At 46.3% G+C, this 22,632-nt stretch overlaps 1 protein-coding gene across 1 annotated transcript; it reads right to left on the reverse strand.

Moving 5' to 3' along the window:
- Positions 1-3,036: 3,036 nt before the first annotated feature.
- On the reverse strand, positions 3,037-22,157 carry LOC306918273 (semaphorin-5B-like; the record flags this gene model as incomplete). Its single annotated transcript, XM_079531147.1, has 4 exons — positions 3,037-3,244; positions 4,832-5,042; positions 12,130-12,265; positions 21,852-22,157. Coding segments are annotated over 4 exons (861 nt in total), but the record flags the coding sequence as incomplete, so codon positions are not given.
- Positions 22,158-22,632: the final 475 nt, after the last annotated feature.

The raw sequence follows: 22,632 nt of genomic DNA on the forward strand, positions 1-22,632 counted from the left end.
GGGGACTGGCCTAATTTACCTGTAGTCCCAAATCCTCAGAAATAATCATCGTCTATATCGCTATATCCTAGCTACTTCTGTGTGCTGCCTATATGGAATTCATACATGCCACACTTATGATTTACAGTATGTATAGTCCGTTGTGCAGTGTCAGACTAAAAACACTGTACCGCTACCGCACACAAACATGACATGTCACCGGCGCACGGCAGCAGCGGCACACGGCACCAACACACGAAAACAAAGTATAAATGGGTCTTTTAGACCTGTCGTTATTTCTATACGAGCGCCTCGCTCGCTCGCTCGCTCTGTCGGATTCCGCGGGGTGAGTCAGCCCGGCGAGGTGGGCGTACGCATGCAGCGCATGAGCGGATGGATCATGAGGACAGCAGCACTTCCTCCGGCGTGCCCTTGGCAGCCCCGTTGCTCTCATTGTTCCACCCGACTGTGTTTTTAAATAGGCCCGGGCTGTCTTCACTCCCTCTGTCTCCCCGTGTTTCACAGGCACATTGCACCCACTCCTTTTTTTACTTTAGAGCACCATCATGTGCTCGCTTCCTTTCGTAAGAGCTCGCTGTACTTGCGTGTGCGCGCTCGCACAGCCGCACACACACACACACGCACGCACGCACGCACGCACGTGCACATGTTGCGCATGTATACACGTGCGTGTGGTTGAGAGAGCGGGGGCTATATAGGGGGTAAGAGCTGGTACTGTGTAGCTGACTCATCATGCAGTGAGCATATAGAGAACTCTCTACCCTACCCACGCACACGCGCACGCACATGCACAGTTGCACACACACACAGTACACAGAGTACACACACACACACACGCACACACAAACAAGCGCGCACAGCACAGCACAGCACACACACACACTTATGCACAGCAGCTCACAAAGCTGACGGCGCATCGAGCCATTTGTATGCTAAAATGAGGTTGAGGACTTTGAAGCCTGTATATGGTGCCGGGGCCGAGGCCAGTTGATTGAAAAGCATTGATGAGATGCAGGGCGGCGGAGGTTGGACAAACAGCCGGAGAGAGAGAGAGAGAGAGAGAGAGAGAGAGAGAGAGAGAGAGAGAGAGAGAGAGAGAGCTATTCTATTCTATCCTCCTTCACCCCTAGAGACAGAGAGACTTTCACATGAATAACACTAGAAGTCAGAAACGGCTCAGCGAAAGCACTCCCTCTCTCTGTATAGACTCTCTCTCTCTCTCTCAAGCTCTCTCTTTCTGCCTTCATTTTCTCTCTCAACTCTCTCTCTCTGTATAGACTCTCTCTCTCTCTCAAGCATTCACTCTCTCTTTCTGCGTCTGCCTTCATTTTCTGTCTCTCTCTCTCTCTCTCTCTCTCTCTCTCTCTCTCTCTCTCTCTCTCTCTCTCTCTCTCTCTCCTCTATCTCATTTCGACCTGAGGTCGATTCTACAAATGTCTTCTAAATCCTGACAGTTTTCCTGAAAACCCTATGTTTCTGTCAGTCGTTCTCATACATTTTCATGTTGTCAAGGACCCCCAAAAATATATGTAATTGGCCGCCGACCCCCATCTGAAAATATGTTGTTCCAGGGACCTCCCCAGAAGCAAAGATATGTTCGCTGTGAAAGCATTATATTCAAAGATGTGCGCCACATTTTCACAATTTTTCAAAAATAGCAGACCTACAAGCTCGTAGCTCGGCAGTGCCGCGCTATGAGCTTGTAGATCTGCTATTTTTCAATAGCTAAAGCATAACATAATGCTTAAAACACCAATCAGGTGTTCCCGTCCAGAATGGGCTATTTATCTCTCGCTCCTTTCACTGTGTCTCTAAAAACACATTTCCTCGTTATGTTCTGTCTGGTACTGGTACACAGAACAACAGCAGGGGAGCCGTGTTTTGTGGGAGCGCGTTTTTGTTTTGTATTATGCAAAATGTTACATTACAGAAAACAGCACGACAAATTAATTTTCCATTGGCTTGCAGATTATAGACCTGCTTTTGCTTGTCTGGCTCCATCAAGACTTTAACCATTATATAGGCAAGGCCTTCCAGACCTATTCATCACGGTCTGCGACAGTAATTTACTTTAAATGGTAGACCAACCAGGTTCAGAAAAAAAATATATATGATATACTAGTCTATATATACAGTTAGTATACTGCCAAAAGCCATAAAAAGACCAATAACACATAAATACTACAGTATATGCTGCATGGCCGTCACTTTCTTTTCCAAAACACAGTGGCAGCTAGCTGTCCCCATACAAGACACTCCTCACTTCTCTTAGTTGGAGGACTTTGTGAAACTTTTGAGACAGTTTGCAATGAAGGAGTGGGGGCTTGACAGAACAGACAGACAGTGCAGCATGCGAGTGTGGCGACTAGCCTGAGCAGTCTGCCGAACACATCATTAACACCTGCCCACCTGTACCAGACCTCCTTCGGAGGCCGGACTCTTCCACGTGGGACCAGACTAGCAGTGTTGTTTTCGTCGACTAAAACTATGACGAAAAATGTTAGTCGACTACCTTTTTCCACTGACGAAAACTAAATGGAAACTAAATGAAAACTAAGCTATGATGACTGAAGCTATGACTAAATATACTGACAATTTCGTCGACAAATAAAAACGAGACTAAAATGTTAGGAAGGGACTAGTGGACAAGAGATCCAGTGTAAGTCATTATATAATTAGTTGCATGCTGAAAATAGACAATCTACAAGCTCACAACGCATCGCAGTTGTGGGCTTGTAGATCGTCTATTTTCAGCAAGTGAAAAAAAACACCCATAACGACGGCATCAAGGTCGACCAACTAAATCAACTGTAGATTTAGTCGACTAAAACTAGACAAAACACTAAAACATTCCGGGTGACTAAAATGTGACTAAAACTAAATTAAAACGTTTCAAGAGACTATGACTAAAATAGAAATTTGCTGCCAACAAAACAACAGTGGACCAGAGACGACGAAGGGCGTGTGGCTGCTCGATACTGACTTGGACATAATTTGAGGATGATACACGAAAGAAGAAGAAGAAGAAGAACTCACAGCTCCGTCCTGTAGTTGGAGCAGCGCTCCAGGGGGATCTTCAGCACGCGGTCGTTGAGGCCCACGAACAGCGAGCGGTCGCTGTGCAGGATCTGCAGGCTGAGGATGGGCTCTCGCACGCCCGACGGGAGAAGCTCCATCTCCTCCAGGTAGCAGCCCTGCAGGCTCTTGTTGGTGGTGGCCAGGGCCTTCAGGATGCTGCCGTATTCTAGAGTTGAACAGGAAGACATAATGGTGGAAATGAGCCTATACTAACCCCATACTCTGAAACGCCGCCAGCCAATCGCGTAGTAGCGACCTTGTCATGATTGGCTGCCTCCTGAGACCTGACACGACAAAGGTTCAAAGGTAACTCAATACTTAGGCAGTCTAGCCTAAAAGACGACCGTAAATGTCCGGCACCGATCCTGTTAATGATACGCGTGTCATTCTTGTTTGTTTTCGTCCGCTTTCACGTACCGGTGCCGATGTACATGGCGTGGTAGAGCGTGTGTATCAACGTACCGGTGCCGATGTACATGACGTGGTAGAGCGTGTGTTTCAACGTACCGGTGCCGATGTACATGACGTGGTAGAGCGTGTGTTTCAACGTACCGGTGCCGATGTACATGGCGTGGTAGAGCGTGTGTTTCAACGTACCGGTGCCGATGTACATGACGTGGTAGAGCGTGTGTTTCAACGTACCGGTGGTGATGTACATGACGTGGTAGAGGGTGTGTTTCAACGTACCGGTGGTGATGTACATGGCGTGGTAGAGCGTGTGTTTCAACGTACCGATGCCGATGTACATGACGTGGTAGAGGGTGTGTTTCAACGTACCGATGCCGATGTACATGACGTGGTAGAGGGTGTGTTTCAACGTACCGGTGCCGATGTACATGACGTGGTAGAGCGTGTGTTTCAACGTACCGGTGCCGATGTACATGACGTGGTAGAGCGTGTGTTTCAACGTACCGGTGCCGATGTACATGACGTGGTAGAGCGTAAATGGTAAATGGTAAATGGTGCATTTATATAGCGCCTTTATCCAAGGCACTTTACAGAGATTGTGCATTACATTCACCCATTCACACACACATTCATACACCGATGGCAGCGGAAACCATGCAAGGCACCAACTAGCACATCGGGAGCAATTAGGGGTTCGGTGTCTTGCTCAAGGACACTTTGACAGTAACTCTGGGGGAGCCCGGGTTCGAACTGGCAACCTTGCGGTTACCATCCAGGCACTCTAACCCTGAGCCACCGCCACCCCCGAGCGTGTGTTTCAACGTACCGGTGCCGATGTACATGACGTGGTAGAGCGTGTGTTTCAACGTACCGGTGCCGATGTATATGACGTGGTAGAGCGTGTGTTTCAACGTACCGGTGCCGATGTACATGACGTGGTAGAGCGTGTCCTTACGTACCGGTGCCGATGTACATGACGTGGTAGAGCGTGTGTTTCAACGTACCGGTGCCGATGTACATGACGTGGTAGAGCGTGTCCTTACGTACCGGTGCCGATGTACATGACGTGGTAGAGCGTGTCCTTACGTACCGGTGCCGATGTACATGACGTGGTAGAGCGTGTCCTTACGTACCGGTGCCGATGTACATGACGTGGTAGAGCGTGTCTTACCGGTGCCGATGTACATGACGTGGTAGAGCGTGTCCTTACGTACCGGTGCCGATGTACATGACGTGGTAGAGCGTGTGTTTCAACGTACCGGTGCCGATGTACATGACGTGGTAGAGCGTGTCTTTACGTACCGGTGCCGATGTACATGACGTGGTAGAGCGTGTCCTTACGTACCGGTGCCGATGTACATGACGTGGTAGAGCGTGTCCATGCCCTGGACGATGTCCACCACCAGGTTGGAGAAGCGCACGTCGTCCTGCATCACCAGGGGGTCCACGGACACCGGCTGCACCACGTCGTTCATCAGGTAGAGGCGCTGCGCGTCCTGGAGGCTGCGCTCCGTCAGCCCGTCGTTGGGGCCCCCCTCGTCCTCTATGGTACCACACTGTGGGGAGAGAGACAGAGAGAGAACATATACACATTCAACATAAGGAAAAAACACCATGAAACACACCAACAAATTACAAAACTGAGATATTGCACACGTTCCCTTGATACAGTGCGACTAGTCAATGTCTGATTGAGTATTTTGATTGACAGGGGATCGAAAGAGTGTTTAAATCTATTATACAGAGAGAGAGAGAGAGAGAGAGAGAGAGAGAGAGAGAGAGAGAGAGAGAGAGAGAGAGATTGAGTGAAGAAGGAAGTAAGCAGTAAGCAAGAACAAAAAAACACGGTAATACATCAAAAACATAAAAATAGTCATCATGAATAATACGTACTGTAAGCTAAGAACCTAACCTAGATATCTATATTATGAAACTATATGCGTATACACTATAGAGTGCCATGTCAACATAAAGTGCTATTTAAGTTGCATAAGTTGAGCCTATAAATATGCATGACAGCAATGTGGGGGAAAATAAACATCTCTGTCTGTGCATGCTACAAACTACACAACCACTGTGTAAAACTACACAACCACTGTGTAAAACTACACAACCGCTGTGTCTGTGTGTGTGTGCTACAAACTACACAACCGCTGTGTGTCTGTGTGCGTGCTACAAACTACACAACCGCTGTGTGTCTGTGTGCGTGCTACAAACTACACAACCGCTGTGTGTCTGTGTGTGTGTGCTACAAACTACACAACCGCGCTGTCTGCATGCTACAAACTACACAACCGCTGTGTGTCTGTGTGTGTGTGCTACAAACTACACAACCGCTGTGTGTCTGTGTGCGTGCTACAAACTACACAACCGCGCTGTCTGCATGCTACAAACTACACAACCGCTGTGTCTGTGTGTGCTACAAACTACACAACCGTTGTGTCTGTGTGTGCTACAAACTACACACCTGCTGTGTATGTGTGCATGCTACAAACTACACACCCGCTGTGTCTGTGTGCACGCTACAAACTACACAACCGCTGTGTCTGTGTGCATGCTACAAACTACACACCCGCTGTGTCTGTGTGCATGCTACAAACTACACAACCGCTGTGTGTCTGTGCATTGTTACAAACTACACAACCGCTGTGTCTGTGTGCATGCTACAAACTACACAACCGTTGTGTCTGTGTGCATGCTACAAACTACACAACTGCTGTGTGTCTGTGTACGTGCTACAAACTACACAACCGTTGTGTCTGTGTGCATGCTACAAACTACACAACTGCTGTGTGTCTGTGTACGTGCTACAAACTACACAACCGCTGTGTGTCTGTGTGCGTGCTACAAACTACACAACCGCTGTGTCTGTGTACGTGCTACAAACTACACAACCGATGTGTCTGTGCGTGCTACAAACTACACAACCGCTGTGTGTCTGTGTGTGTGCTACAAACTACACAACCGCTGTGTGTCTGTGCGTGCTACAAACTACACAACCGCTGTGTGTCTTTGTGTGCTACAAACTACACAGCCGCTGTGTCTGTGTGCGTGCTACAAACTACACAACCGATGTGTGTCTGTGCTTGCTACAAACTACACAACCACTGTGTCTGTGCTTGCTACAAACTACACAACCACTGTGTGTCTGCGCATTGTTACAAACTACACAACCACTGTGTGTCTGTGTGCATTGTTACAAACTACACAACCGCTGTGGGTCTGCGCATTGTTACAAACTACACAACCACTGTGTGTCTGTGTGCATGCTACAAACTACACAACCGCTGTGTCTGTGTACGTGCTACAAACTACACAACCGCTGTGTGTCTCTGCGTGCTACAAACTACACACCCGCAAAAGAAAAGTGACTGTTCACTTTCCCCAGTCATCGCAGCATTGATTAAATCTAATAAAGCATTTCTGGTGAGGTCGTTCCTTTTTTTCCATTCTATCGCGTATCCAGTAATAGCAGGTCTCTAGTGCCCAGCCGACAATTTCTTTCCGATGTAACGTCAACATCTGTCAAGCCTCAACGATGCCCCGGCATGACACGGAAATGACACAGCGTATACTCGTGGAGCTGTGATTTGCAGCCTTGTCACTTTATCCCATTCTGGGCGGGAACCCCCTTTTGGTGTTTTAAAGCATTATGTTATACTTTAGCTATTGAAAAATAGCAGATCTACAAGAGCTTGTAGGTCTGCTATTTTTGAAAAATCTTGAAGATGTGGCTCAAATCTTTGAATAGAGCGAACGTTTTAACTCGAATCTTTGCTTCTGGGGGGGGGGGGGGGGGGGGGGGGGTCCCTGGAACAACATATTTTCAGATGGGGGGTCGGTGGCCGATTACATTTTTGGGGTCCTTGACATGAAATATTGAGCACCACTGATACAGAAACATGAGGTTTTTCAGAAAATTGTCATCATTTAGAAGACTTTTCTTTTTTTTACGGCCTAAATGGGTTATTCAGTAGGAATAAGAGCCGAGGCTGCAGAGAGAGGGAAGAAAATTACCTTTTTTATGATACTTTTCTTTTGGCAGTTTCTGCTTTATTAGATCTATAGTAAGAGAGACTTGAGGTCACAGAGAGGAGATGGGAGTTTTGTGCAAAGTTCACATTTTACAATTTAAATTTGATCTATGTTCACAGTCCCAGAAAATGAACTAGTTAATGTTCATTTCTTCCAGTTTCTTTTTTTAATAAGCTCCACTGAGTTTAATATATACCCATATATCCCCGGCCCCCAATCATCCACTAAATTAAATATAGTATATAGTATAGTCGTATATAGACTATACACTTTTTTTATTGTATTTTTTATCATCATGATATGGGCTAAGTAAATGTGGTCCCATTAATTTTAAAATGAATGATAAACTAGGGTTCCATAAATTGTCACATTACTGTTTATCTGCCCCCCTGGAAGTGCCTGTTGCGCAACATTCGATGTTGCGTAACAGTGGGACGTCATCGAAAATGTCCCCCCCCTGTTTAGCCGACGAGAACGAAAATCTTAAAACGTTAATAACTCGCGATCTAAATCATCCCGTCCAATTCTAGCTAGTCGCGTTAGATTTAATCATACCTCCCGTTGTTGTCGATCGGCTCTAGAGTGTTTTGGCTACATTTAGCTGCTAATGCTATACAGCCACATCCGGGATAACATCCGGTCCGTCGGTAGAAGTGCTCCGCTGCTATAAATCGCTGGGCGTTATGATTTAATGGATTAAATAACCCCGGGCAATCGGTTCATTTACTAACGGTTCAACAACCGGTCGATTTCATTGCTGAAGCTCTTCTGAATAAAGGTATGCTAACCGGCTGAAAGTCAACTAATATCAATAGTCATCATCATAGGTGACCTTTGCTGGGTTTCACCCATTTCAGCTGAAATGGCTGCGTTTTATTTTTTTTCCCCCAACTCTGACCTCCTTCGCTGTCCATGGTGCTGAAGCAGAGACCAGAGGGTAGCTGCCATCTACAGTAACTTAAAAAACATTTAATATCAATTGTGGGTGTTTTGCTTTCTCTGCGATCTGCATTCACAAAGTCAATTTATTTTGAGAGTAAAAATAACTGGATTAAAGTTTGGGACTTTGGGATTGTGTGATGTTACTTTAGCTGTGATGGGTTTATTTGCGGTTATAGGCCGTTTGGGTTGGTTTTAATTGCATTAGCCTCAATTAACTGCATTGTGTGGGTGGGGTTAATTAGCTTGATTGGGTTAGGCTGTAGTTAATCTGGTTTGGGGTGGTTATGGTTGTGGTTATAACCAGTGTTGTTAGGCTGTAGTTAATCTGGTTTGTGGTGGTTATGGTTGTGGTTATAACCAGTGTTGGGTTAGGCTGTAGTTAATCTGGTTTGTGGTGGTTATGGTTGTGGTTATAACCAGTGTTGTTAGGCTGTAGTTAATCTGGTTTGGGGTGATTATGGTTGTGGTTATAACCAGTGTTGTTAGGCTGTAGTTAATCTGGTTTGGGGTGGTTATGGTTGTGGTTATAACCAGTGTTGTTAGGCTGTAGTTAATCTGGTTTGGGGTGGTTATGGTTGTGGTTATAACCAGTGTTGTTAGGCTGTAGTTAATCTGGTTTGGGGTGATTATGGTTGTGGTTATAACCAGTGTTGTTAGGCTGTAGTTAATCTGGTTTGGGGTGGTTATGGTTGTGGTTATAACCAGTGTTGTTAGGCTGTAGTTAATCTGGTTTGTGGTGATTATGGTTGTGGTTATAACCAGTGTTGTTAGGCTGTAGTTAATCTGGTTTGGGGTGGTTATGGTTGTGGTTATAACCAGTGTTGTTAGGCTGTAGTTAATCTGGTTTGGGGTGGTTATGGTTGTGGTTATAACCAGTGTTGTTAGGCTGTAGTTAATCTGGTTTGTGGTGGTTATGGTTGTGGTTATAACCAGTGTTGTTAGGCTGTAGTTAATCTGGTTTGGGGTGGTTATGGTTGTGGTTATAACCAGTGTTGTTAGGCTGTAGTTAATCTGGTTTGGGGTGGTTATGGTTGTGGTTATAACCAGTGTTGTTAGGCTGTAGTTAATCTGGTTTGGGGTGGTTATGGTTGTGGTTATAACCAGTGTTGTTAGGCTGTAGTTAATCTGGTTTGGGGTGGTTATGGTTGTGGTTATAACCAGTGTTGTTAGGCTGTAGTTAATCTGGTTTGTGGTGGTTATGGTTGTGGTTATAACCAGTGTTGTTAGGCTGTAGTTAATCTGGTTTGGGGTGGTTATGGTTGTGGTTATAACCAGTGTTGTTAGGCTGTAGTTAATCTGGTTTGGGGTGGTTATGGTTGTGGTTATAACCAGTGTTGTTAGGCTGTAGTTAATCTGGTTTGGGGTGGTTATGGTTGTGGTTATAACCAGTGTTGTTAGGCTGTAGTTAATCTGGTTTGTGGTGGTTATGGTTGTGGTTATAACCAGTGTTGTTAGGCTGTAGTTAATCTGGTTTGGGGTGGTTATGGTTGTGGTTATAACCAGTGTTGTTAGGCTGTAGTTAATCTGGTTTGGGGTGGTTATGGTTGTGGTTATAACCAGTGTTGTTAGGCTGTAGTTAATCTGGTTTGGGGTGATTATGGTTGTGGTTATAACCAGTGTTGTTAGGCTGTAGTTAATCTGGTTTGGGGTGGTTATGGTTGTGGTTATAACCAGTGTTGTTAGGCTGTAGTTAATCTGGTTTGGGGTGGTTATGGTTGTGGTTATAACCAGTGTTGTTAGGCTGTAGTTAATCTGGTTTGGGGTGATTATGGTTGTGGTTATAACCAGTGTTGTTAGGCTGTAGTTAATCTGGTTTGTGGTGGTTATGGTTGTGGTTATAACCAGTGTTGTTAGGCTGTAGTTAATCTGGTTTGTGGTGGTTATGGTTGTGGTTATAACCAGTGTTGTTAGGCTGTAGTTAATCTGGTTTGGGGTGATTATGGTTGTGGTTATAACCAGTGTTGTTAGGCTGTAGTTAATCTGGTTTGGGGTGGTTATGGTTGTGGTTATAACCAGTGTTGTTAGGCTGTAGTTAATCTGGTTTGGGGTGGTTATGGTTGTGGTTATAACCAGTGTTGTTAGGCTGTAGTTAATCTGGTTTGGGGTGATTATGGTTGTGGTTATAACCAGTGTTGTTAGGCTGTAGTTAATCTGGTTTGTGGTGGTTATGGTTGTGGTTATAACCAGTGTTGTTAGGCTGTAGTTAATCTGGTTTGGGGTGGTTATGGTTGTGGTTATAACCAGTGTTGTTAGGCTGTAGTTAATCTGGTTTGGGGTGGTTATGGTTGTGGTTATAACCAGTGTTGTTAGGCTGTAGTTAATCTGGTTTGGGGTGGTTATGGTTGTGGTTATAACCAGTGTTGTTAGGCTGTAGTTAATCTGGTTTGGGGTGGTTATGGTTGTGGTTATAACCAGTGTTGTTAGGCTGTAGTTAATCTGGTTTGGGGTGGTTATGGTTGTGGTTATAACCAGTGTTGTTAGGCTGTAGTTAATCTGGTTTGGGGTGGTTATGGTTGTGGTTATAACCAGTGTTGTTAGGCTGTAGTTAATCTGGTTTGGGGTGGTTATGGTTGTGGTTATAACCAGTGTTGTTAGGCTGTAGTTAATCTGGTTTGGGGTGGTTATGGTTGTGGTTATAACCAGTGTTGTTTTTGGCAGCAAATTTCTATTTTAGTTTAGTCATAGTCTTTGGAATGAAACTTAGTTTTAGTCAAATTTTAGTCACCTGGAATGTTTTAGTGTTAGTCTAGTTTTAGTCGACTAAATGATTTTAGTTGTCTGAAAATAGCCGATCTACACGCTGCGACGCGTTGTGAGCATTGTGAGCGTCTTTTACTTATACTGGATCTCTTGTCCACTAGTCCCTGACATTTGTTGACGAAATTGTCAATATATTTAGTCTCAGTTTTATTCATCATATACTGTAGCTTAGTTTTCGTTTAGTTTCCATTTGACGAACATTTTTCGCCATAGTTTTTGTCGAGGAAATCAACACTGGTTATAACTTGGGTTCAATTGTGTTTATTCTGGGTTGGTTGTTGCTTACATTAGCCTGGTTTGTGTTGGTTGCATTAGCTGAGGTTAACCCATTTAGCGCTAGCATTTATTTAAGGACCTAATTCACGCCAGCATTTTTTCCAGCCGCGCTCTTATTTTGAAAAGCCACATTTTCAGTCGACCGGAAGTGGATTATCCCAGCCAGCTAGACGGAGTCGAGACAGCCTTTGTTTACATGATCGATCTATGCCGGGGCACTGGAGAGCTCCACATCGCCGTCTCTGTGCCGTCAAATAAACGCTGTTTTGACCAAAATGCCATCTGGGACAAGGAATAGGAGATACAGGCGATTGAAAGAAACGGATAGAATGGATTATTATGGCGATGACGATCTAAGATGAACGATCCAGTGCTGTGCTAACAACATTGCTAGCTAACCGGCTAACGTAAGTAGTATTGTGGCTCGGACGATCGAATGCACTATAAAAGCGCAATTGACAAAGGTCTTCGGCAATGGCGTTAAGCGTCAGTATCAAAATTAGGCTTCAATTGACAAAGGACTTTGGCAATGGCGAGGAGGGAGTTAAGCAGCACCAGGTTTCTTGGAGTTTTGTTTTGTGCAACTCACTCTGGGGTTGGGTGTGGGGAGCCAGGTGATGTAAAACTCACCTGGAAGTTGTGGATGGGGTTGGGCGTGGGGAGCCAGGTGGAGCGAGGGTTCTCCTGGGAGCGGAACGGCCCGTTGAAGGCCTGAGCGATGGCGCTGAGGTTGAACGCACACACGGCGGACGCCGCTATGCTGTTCCTGTATGGACAGAGACAAATGTACAAGGAAGGAGGGATAGGGAAGGAGGTCAAGGGAGGGGAGGAAGAAAGAGAGAGGGGGAAAGTATGGAGAGAAATGACAGAAAGCGAGAGAGAGAGGGTAGAGAAAGATTGTGTTATTTATTTTAGTTGCAGTGCTACAATTTACAATTTAGGCATTTAGCAGACGCTCTTAATCCAGAGAGATTTACATTAAGCAAGAACAAAAAGCATGGCAATACATCACATACATACAAAGTAGTAAGAAGAACGTAACAGTGGAATATCTATATAATGAAACGAGAGTGAGGTCTAGCCAACACCAACTCGGGATTCCTCGATCGCTGCCCTCCACAATTTCCTATATCCAACATCAGGTTCTTGAGCTCTGCAGTGTTGTCAGCCAAGCTGTCGCGTCGCAGCACGTCTACATTAGGTGGTACGCTTCTTTCCCCTCCTGGCTTTGCCCTGGGTTGGCTCCCATAGGGTCAATTTACTTGCCTCAAGTTCTGGGTGCCTGACTGACGCAGTGCCCTGCCAGCCTCATCCTTCTCTCTCTGACTTTGTCCGTGACCCGTGGTAGGTCCCCATAGAGGTCCACTGCCCGTCTACATAAAATGCTATCTAAGACTAAGTTACATAAGTTGGGCCTTTCTTTGCATATACGCCTGTAGGAGCATGAGGCTATAGGGCAGGGGTGGGCAACTGGCGGCCCAGGGGGCCACATGCGGCCCCCACCTTCACTTAATGTGGCCCTCAGGTTAATGTCAGAATAATTATATAATATTGGTTTCAGCTGTTCCACAATTCCACAACATGCAAACATGACCCGCTTTAATTACTTCAGTCTAAATTAGTAGCTCATTGCTCAACACAAGTATAATTAAACGCATTTGAAATTACATAAAAATGTTAATTTTCAGGATTCCAATTCAAAAATAGCAAAACATAATTCAAGATTTCAATTCGAATATAGCAAAGATAGCCGATCTACAAGCTCAAAACGCGTCGCAGTGCGACGCGCTTTGAGCTTGTAGATCGGCTATTTTTGCTATGACAGTAATATATGGCCCTATAAGGAGGGCCATATATAACTATCGTCATAGTTGCCCACCCCTGGTATAGGGAAAGTATTACGGAATTTGCTATAGTAAAAATAGATCGATTCGTCGCCATGCAGTCACCGTGCAGCCATATCAGAAATCTGCAAATATCTGGACAGGTGTCTATAAAAACCGAATCCAACAATGTGTGGCATGTATGCGCTTCATGGAAATCCTGTCTTTTTATTCCTGGACCTAAACGCTCTACTTCAGCGTCGCTTTGGCTGGCGGCTATATAGGCTATGATATCAGTAGCGCACAGAGAATGTACAGCATTATACCATTCAGGACGGGAACCCCTTTTGGTGTTTTAATCATTATTATGTTATACTTTAGCTATTGAAAAATAGCAGGTCTAAAAGCTCATAGCGCGGCACCGAGTGCCGCACTACGAGCTTGTAGATATTTTTTGTATCGTGAAAATGTGGCATTGTATCGCTTTAACTCAAATCTTTGCTTCTGGGGAGTGGGGGGGGGCCTTGGAACAACATATTTTCAGATGTGGGGTCCGAGGCCAAATGGGGGTCCTTGACATGAAAAAGGTTGAGCACCAACTGACATAGAAACATGAGGTTTTTCAGAAAACTTTTAGGATTTAGAAGACTTTTTTTTTTTTGTTGAATCAGCCTCAAGTCTAAATGGGTTAAACGGTGAGGATATACCAGGTAGATTACCATAGATTACGTTGGGTGTTCCAGTACGCACGCACACTCTCACACGCACACACACGCACACACACACACACACACACACACACACACACACACACACACACATACACATACACATACACACACACACGCACACGCACACGCACACACACACACACACGTGCAGCAGGTCACACAGGTCCCCCATGTATAAAAAAATAAATACACGTGTCACATTAGGGAGTAAAAGCGGTAAAAAGAAACCCAGGCAGTGTGGTATAACAGTATTATCTTCTTGGTGCTGCTCGCTGTCCCCCGGCGGCTACAAGGTAATGAGTTTCCAAGCAACCTGCTGCTGCCTCTGCCTGCCTCCATTCTGTGCACACATGGTAGAGTCACTTTAACCCATTTTGGGCGGGAACCCCCTTTTGGTGTGCCGCGCTATGAGCTTGTAGGTCTGCTATTTTTGAAAAATCGTGAAAATGTGCCTCAAATCTTTGCATATATATATTCTTTCAGAGCGAACGTTTTTTACTTTGCTTCTGGGGTTGGGGGGGGGGGGGGGGGGGTCCCTGGAACAACATATTTTCAGAATCATAACAAATAATAAACACACACGTGACCGCAGTCCACGTGACAGGGTCGGTGGCCAATTACATATACTTTTTGGGGTCCTTGACATGAAATATTGAGCACCGCTCTGACATAGAAACATAGGTATTTCAGAAAACGGTCAGGATTTAGAAGACTGTTTTTTTTGTTTGTTTTTTGACGTGAGGCCTAAATGGGCTAACTGCATGTCTTGCTAAAGCCTCTTGCACAGCCTCCAGGATGCTGCCAGAGTACTGGCTCCTCGTCATGTGGGGTCCCCTGCTACATTATTGATCGTTAAGGAACAACCAATAAGGACCCTTATTGGTCTGGTATATATATATAACTCCCATTGGTCCCATTGAGATGGGTTGGTGGGCCTTATGGGTGTTTCACTGTGTTGGAGGAGGATGAGATGGGTTGGTGGGCCTTATGGGTGTTTCACTGTGTTGGAGGAGGATGAGATGGGTTGGTGGGCCTTATGGGTGTTTCACTGTGTTGGAGGAGGATGAGGTGGGTTGGTGGGCCTTATGGGTGTTTCACTGTGTTGGAGGAGGATGAGATGGGTTGGTGGGCCTTATGGGTGTTTCACTGTGTTGGAGGAGGATGAGGTGGGTTGGTGGGCCTTATGGGTGTTTCACTGTGTTGGAGGAGGATGAGGTGGGTTGGTGGGCCTTATGGGTGTTTCACTGTGTTGGAGGAGGATGAGATGGGTTGGTGGGCCTTATGGGTGTTTCACTGTGTTGGAGGAGGATGAGATGGGTTGGTGGGCCTTATGGGTGTTTCACTGTGTTGGAGGAGGACGAGATGGGTTGGTGGGCCTTATGGGTGTTTCACTGTGTTGGAGGAGGATGAGGTGGGTTGGTGGGCCTTATGGGTGTTTCACTGTGTTGGAGGAGGATGAGGTGGGTTGGTGGGCCTTATGGGTGTTTCACTGTGTTGGAGGAGGATGAGATGGGTTGGTGGGCCTTATGGGTGTTTCACTGTGTTGGAGGAGGATGAGATGGGTTGGTGGGCCTTATGGGTGTTTCACTGTGTTGGAGGAGGATGAGATGGGTTGGTGGGCCTTACGGGTGTTTCACTGTGTTGGAGGAGGATGAGATGGGTTGGTGGGCCTTACGGGTGTTTCACTGTGTTGGAGGAGGATGAGATGGGTTGGTGGGCCTTATGGGTGTTTCACTGTGTTGGAGGAGGATGAGATGGGTTGGTGGGCCTTATGGGTGTTTCACTGTGTTGGAGGAGGATGAGGTGGGTTGGTGGGCCTTATGGGTGTTTCACTGTGTTGGAGGAGGATGAGATGGGTTGGTGGGCCTTATGGGTGTTTCACTGTGTTGGAGGAGGATGAGGTGGGTTGGTGGGCCTTATGGGTGTTTCACTGTGTTGGAGGAGGATGAGGTGGGTTGGTGGGCCTTATGGGTGTTTCACTGTGTTGGAGGAGGATGAGATGGGTTGGTGGGCCTTATGGGTGTTTCACTGTGTTGGAGGAGGATGAGATGGGTTGGTGGGCCTTATGGGTGTTTCACTGTGTTGGAGGAGGATGAGGTGGGTTGGTGGGCCTTATGGGTGTTTCACTGTGTTGGAGGAGGATGAGATGGGTTGGTGGGCCTTATGGGTGTTTCACTGTGTTGGAGGAGGATGAGATGGGTTGGTGGGCCTTATGGGTGTTTCACTGTGTTGGAGGAGGATGAGATGGGTTGGTGGGCCTTATGGGTGTTTCACTGTGTTGGAGGAGGATGAGGTGGGTTGGTGGGCCTTATGGGTGTTTCACTGTGTTGGAGGAGGATGAGATGGGTTGGTGGGCCTTATGGGTGTTTCACTGTGTTGGAGGAGGATGAGATGGGTTGGTGGGCCTTATGGGTGTTTCACTGTGTTGGAGGAGGATGAGATGGGTTGGTGGGCCTTATGGGTGTTTCACTGTGTTGGAGGAGGATGAGATGGGTTGGTGGGCCTTATGGGTGTTTCACTGTGTTGGAGGAGGATGAGACTGACTGGGGATGTGGGGGTGGAAGACAGGGGGGCTGAGAGAGAGAGAGTATAAGATAGTGAGGATAGAGAGAGGGAGAGAGGGAGGGGGGAGAGAGAGAGAGAGAGAGAGAGAGAGAGAGATTGGTTGAGTGAGACGCAGAGGCTGAGAGGGCTTAAAGGGAATCTTTAAGCGATTTTAGTTGACTAAATCGCACAGTTGTTTTTTGTCGTCAAAAATGCATTTTTTGCGGGCCTTGATGCCGTCGTAATAGCTGATTTTACACTTCAAAATGTAAGTTAATGCTGGAAGTATTGAGTTTGATAAAACCATATTTGGTGATCGGCTTATAATGAAACAAAGATTGTGCTTGGCACACGTTTGCACTTGGGGAAAGCCATCCCTAGAAGACTGGGAATTGAGAATGACTGAGATGCATAGTTGTCTAAAACTATGACAAAAAATGTTCGTCGACTACGTTTTTTCACTGACGAAAACTAAATGGAAACTAAATGAAAACTAAGTTATGATGACTAAAACTATTGAGAATTTCGTCAACAAATGAAAACTTGACTAAAATGTGAGGAAGGTGACCAGTGGACAAGAGATCCAGTGTAAGTCATTTTACACTTGGTTGCATGCTGAAAATTGCGACGCGTTGTGAGCTTGTAGATCGGCTATTTTCAGCAAGTGTAAAATGTGTCATTACGACGGCATCGAGGCCCGCCAAAATACATTTCAGTCGACTACATAAACTGTAGATTTAGTGAGTAGGCTAGAGATTCATTGCGGGTTCAGTGGTAAGCCACACAGAAACCGTAGCCTAACTGGAGAGGGGAGGGGTGGCGACAACCCACAGGCAAACGAGCTGCCAAAACCAAGCATCACCCGCCTGTCGCAACCAATATAATGTATTTCTCTCTCTGCTTCTTCCACTCTTTCACACGCGCACACACACTACACACACACACACACACACACACACTACACCCAACCACCACTGTGGGTTTGTGGGTTGTGGTCGTGTAGAGACCGGCTGCCTGCTACATATACCTCAAATAAAGAAGGGGGAAAACTTATGCTGCTACTGTTCCCATTAGATTTAGGGTGAACTACACACGGAGAGGTTATTATAACACTCGCTGTAAAACGGAAACGTACCGTATATACAGTACGTCACAGCGAGCAGGAGGAGGAGGAGAGAGACTGACTCGATGGGATCCACTCTTTGGTGCTAATGGATGATAAAGCTATATATTTTAACCACTTTAAAACAGTCTGTCGAACGGTAAAAAGCTGAAAGTCTGACATGATCTCTTCTACAGCTATAGCTCAACCACCTCTCTCTCTCTCTCAAACGCACGCACGCACGCACGCACGCACGCACGCACGCACGCACGCACGCACGCACGCACGCACGCACGCACGCACGCGTCTCTCTCTTTCTTTCTCTCTGCGAGGCGCCGCCGTGATCACTTTCATTACGAGCGAAAAGGTTAGCCAGCTACTTAAAGTGATTCATCTCGTCGTCACAACAGCTCATTCCCGTCCTCGTCCTCTCGCCCCATAGTGCACCCCTCTCTCTCTCTCTCTCTCTCTCTCTCTCTCTCTCGTTCTGTCTGGCTCTCTCTCTCTCTCTCTCTCTCTCTCTCTCTCTCTCTCTCTCGTTCTGTCTGGCTCTCTCTCTCTCTCAGTCTCCTGTAAGTGTGTCTCTCTCTCTTTTGCTCCATTTTCACGATTTTTCAAAAATAGCAGACCTACAAGCTCGTAGCGCGGCACTCGGTGCCGCGCTACGAGCTTGTAGGTCTGCTATTTTTCAATAGCTAAAGTGTAACACAATGCTTAAAACACCAAGAGGGGTTCCCGCCCCAGAATGGGTTAATTTATTTTGTTTTTATTTTATTCTATCAAGCCTTCGTATCCCGTAAGGCTTTTTGGTTTCTAAAGTGAGGCGTTAATTGTTTTTCAATCTAGTGAGTCACTTAGTTTCATGTTGGAAATGAACAAGCAAGATGAAGGAAGGCAACGAACGCGGGGTGACGGAGGACAAAAAGGAATCATCTTTTTCATCCTTTGCCGATGGTTTTTCACTGTCTGCCCCTCTCTCTTCTTTTGCTTTTTTTCAATCTCTCTCTCTCTCTCTCTCTAGGCATGCAAATGGGGTGCATACTTAGTTTAGACTAGTCATTGGTTAGACATGGGTTAAGGTTAGGTTTAGGTGTGCTGCCCCGTGGGAGGTTAGGGTTAGGGTGAGGGTTTGAGATTGTAGTTGTAGGACTAATGGCTGGTCTAACCAATGACTAGTCTACTGTCTAAACTAAGTACTGCACCCATGCAAATAGGCCCAGGGTGAAAAAGGTGACAGTGTGCGACGCCCATCGACAATTTTTGAGCGTTTTTGTCGGTACCACATTGGGGTTGACTCCTGCCGTGTCCACACAAACAGAAGGTTTTTCCCGCGGAGCGGCCGGCGGCGAGGCACATGCAGGTCATGATGCCTCTATGGCAGATGATGCAAGCAGCATATCATTCATTAGGGTTCATCGTGGGTCCGTCAGAAAAAATGCTCCCAGCAGCGGGCTCCACCCCCACCCCTGGCTCACCACAGACCCCTTCACCCCCCACCCAAAAACATTTTTTAAACGGATTTGCATGAATCACACTGGTGCCATATTTGGAATAAAAACGGCGATTTTCGCCGAAAAGCTCTCTCTCTCTCTCTCAAAAACAACTTTCTGGCCTAATTCCCTCTCTCCCCCCGAGGGGGGGGGGGGGGGGTCTGTCTGGAGAGCAGGGAGCACAGAGTTGGTTCCCGCTAATCCTTAGTCACACTTTCTTGTATATAATGTCCAGCCAGTCAAACGGCCACCCAGCACCATTATGCTGTAATGGGGTTGGCTGCTGTTATATGCAGCTCATCCCAGCCAAGGGGCTGTTATAGGGAATGATTTGAGACGCTCCACATGCAGCACACATTCAATATACCACACAGATGTGTGTGCGTGTGTGTGTGTGTGTGTGTGTGTGTGCTCTTGAATAGACACCAAATTCAATGCATAAACACAATCATGAACAAGCACACACACATTTTGAAGTTGCAATCCTTATTTCATGTCCTCCACAGCACGGATGACAATAATAAGGTCCTAACCGATAACAACCACCGCAAATGTCTTAATTAGATTGTATTGAATTAACATATTCTAACATACAGATACAGACCGGATATTTAAAATGTTTAATTCATTCAGTAAATTCAGGATCACAACTTTAATTCATATGTACGCACTCATATATTCTCCCTCTCACGCAGGCCTGGAATTTCATCCTTTTAGGGGCAAGGCAACTTGGCCTTTAGTGTGGTCAACTTTTTGAGGGCACAAGGCCAAGTGCCAGGGCATGAAGGCCATCAATTAAAACAATGATTTTAAGTCCCCGGTCATCATTATTTTAGCTTACACGGCACGCACACACAAACACGCGCACGTGCACATGCACGCACGCACACACACACACGAACATTACTAATGCACCTCACCTCCATTTATGAGAGCAGAGCTAAAACTACATTAAGGCCAATGTTTCAACTTCAGTGAATTCCTGCACCACGGTGGAAACAAGGAAAAAGGTGCACTCAGCAGAGCTGCTCAGCACGCATACAGGGACCACAAATTGAAATTACGCCCGGCAGGATTAACTGTACATATTTTTACACGCAATAACAAACAGCAACGGTAGAACAACGTTTGGCCTGAAAGCGCCACATTCATAGGCAGACGTACTGGTTGTTGTTGGGAGTCAGCAACAACACCTCCACGGCACTGGAACAACACCGTTTGTTTTGCAAACGTTGTTTTTTGTATGTTTTTGCTCCACAAAGAGCCAGGTGCATGCCTGGCTGTACTGTACGCAAATGACTGGAAGGTACTGTACCGTACAGTGTACGGTACAGTACCTTCCAGTCATTTGCTAAAGGTTGTGGCAATTTTGTATTGTGTGCGGAATGCATACTCAAGCTTCAAACGCTAAGCAAAGCAAAGCAAAGTTACTATATTTACCCAGGGTAACTGGACTAAGCATCAGATACTTGTTTACAGCCAGGCCCTGCTCATAGAACATTTCATGGTAGTGGTTCAATGCCTTGCTCAAGGGCACTCCAGCGGTGGTCATTTTAACGTGCCGGTCCGGGGATACGAACTGGCGACCTTCCGGTATCAAGACCGCTCCGCAAACCGTTCGGCCACCGCTCGACGGCTGTTGTCTGTTTCCAGCATGCATGTGGTTCTCAAGGCAGAGTTATACGATAAGAAAGCGCTGACGCAGTGAACTGCACACGCACACACTCAGTGTGTGCGTGTGCAAGTGTGGAATGAATTGTTCCAAATTAAATTCACGATACATAAGCACACAGGAAGACCCATGCAGCTCACATGGGGGGCTTGAGTTTGACCACTGTGACCAGGCATCCCCAACAACGTGGAGAAGTGGCTCCTCTCTGCAACAAACCATGTGCAACCCAGATTCGGCACAAACAAGGGACTAAATTATTTTAGCTCCTATGCCACCAAAATGTGGAACACCTTGTGGTATCTGGTGGAACCACATTTCATTAATATCGCTTAATAATGTTAAACTATACATAGACTAAATTGTTTTAAACTAAAAGTGTTACTCTCGTCTCTCTCCTCATGAGAGGCTCAGGCTACAGGACGTGTTTGTGTAGACGCTCAGGCACCAGGTCACAGCTGGCACTATGCTAAATAAGCTATAGGCCTACTTTCATCTAGGAGCATTCAGACCAGAGGTCTCCTGTTGTGCTTCCTGTGACCTGTCCAGACAATTTGGTTTGGGTGTTAACGACTGTCTGTTTCAAATGTGTATTGGGATTTGGGACTGTATAAAACCCTACTCAAATGTTGAATCTGTAGTAGTGTGTCCTGCCGTCAGGCTGGGTGCATGCATGGCTCCGGCCATGCATCTGATGCTGTATTGAACTCTGAAAATAAAATGGAACTCCGGAATCTTCATTCATCTGTCTGCCTCCGCGTTTATCCTGAGTACTTTTGCCTAAGTATTAGAGGTTTGTTCATGGGCTTTATAGAGAGAAAAGCAGTCTCTCTTTGGAGTTTTTATACTTCAATTGGTGCGTCGTAACCGGTGTCTTTGATGCATTTTTTTGCGTCAGGCAGAAGAGAACCGGCGGGGCTTTTTGGATATTTCAGTCTAATTTTGGCGGTTGGTGGTTGGTTTGATTTTTTGGCGAAGCGGCGTTCAGTCTACAGCGGGAAGAAGTGGTCTTCTCTTCGGATGGGGAACAACAGCTCAAACGGTGCCCTCCGGATCTCCGATGTGGACCAGGAGGGAGAGGCCCTCCACAGCGCGTCGCCGGGGAACGTGCTTCTCTTCACGTCTCGGCGGGGAGCAGCGGATCTCCAACCCGAGGGGCGGCGATGCTCGGCGGCGATTCGAGGGGGATCCTTGGCTTCATCTACTCGGCGATCAGCGGTCGAAGGGAGGCGGAGGACCCGCTTCTTCGGCTCTGCTCTACTCGGCGGGGCGAGGCAGTTGCTCTGCGGGCTACGCAGTCTGCTTTGGGGGCCGACGCGGTTCTCATGGATTCGCTTTGTCAGTCATGTGTTGTGATTCATGACTGAAGGGAGGAGGAGGTGTGTAGAATTCATTTCGAAATGGACAAGAGGACAGTGTCAAACAGCGGCCGTGTAGTGTACAGTGTACTGATCACACATTATGCACGACACGGGCCGGAAAAAGACATCTCCGTGGCGGCGCGTCGAGGAACTGCAGCCTTGACTGCCCGTGCGTGGTGACTGATGGACAGAGAGGTTATAGGTATTGTTGTGAAAGTGATTTTTAATTGCATACTAGGCAAATTGGACAGCCGAGAAAAATATATTGCAGTGTAGTATAGGATGTTTTTTCGCTTTATAGTGGTGTCTAGTATTTAATGGGTTGCCTTAATCAATCAACATTTCAGATTAGATTTTAATAGAACACTAAAAGATTCTACTGATGCTGAACCGAAATTTAGTTATGTGTAAAG

Source organism: Electrona antarctica (assembly GCF_951216825.1).
Source record: "Electrona antarctica genome assembly, contig: scaffold_1053, whole genome shotgun sequence".
Classification (NCBI taxonomy): domain Eukaryota; kingdom Metazoa; phylum Chordata; class Actinopteri; order Myctophiformes; family Myctophidae; genus Electrona; species Electrona antarctica.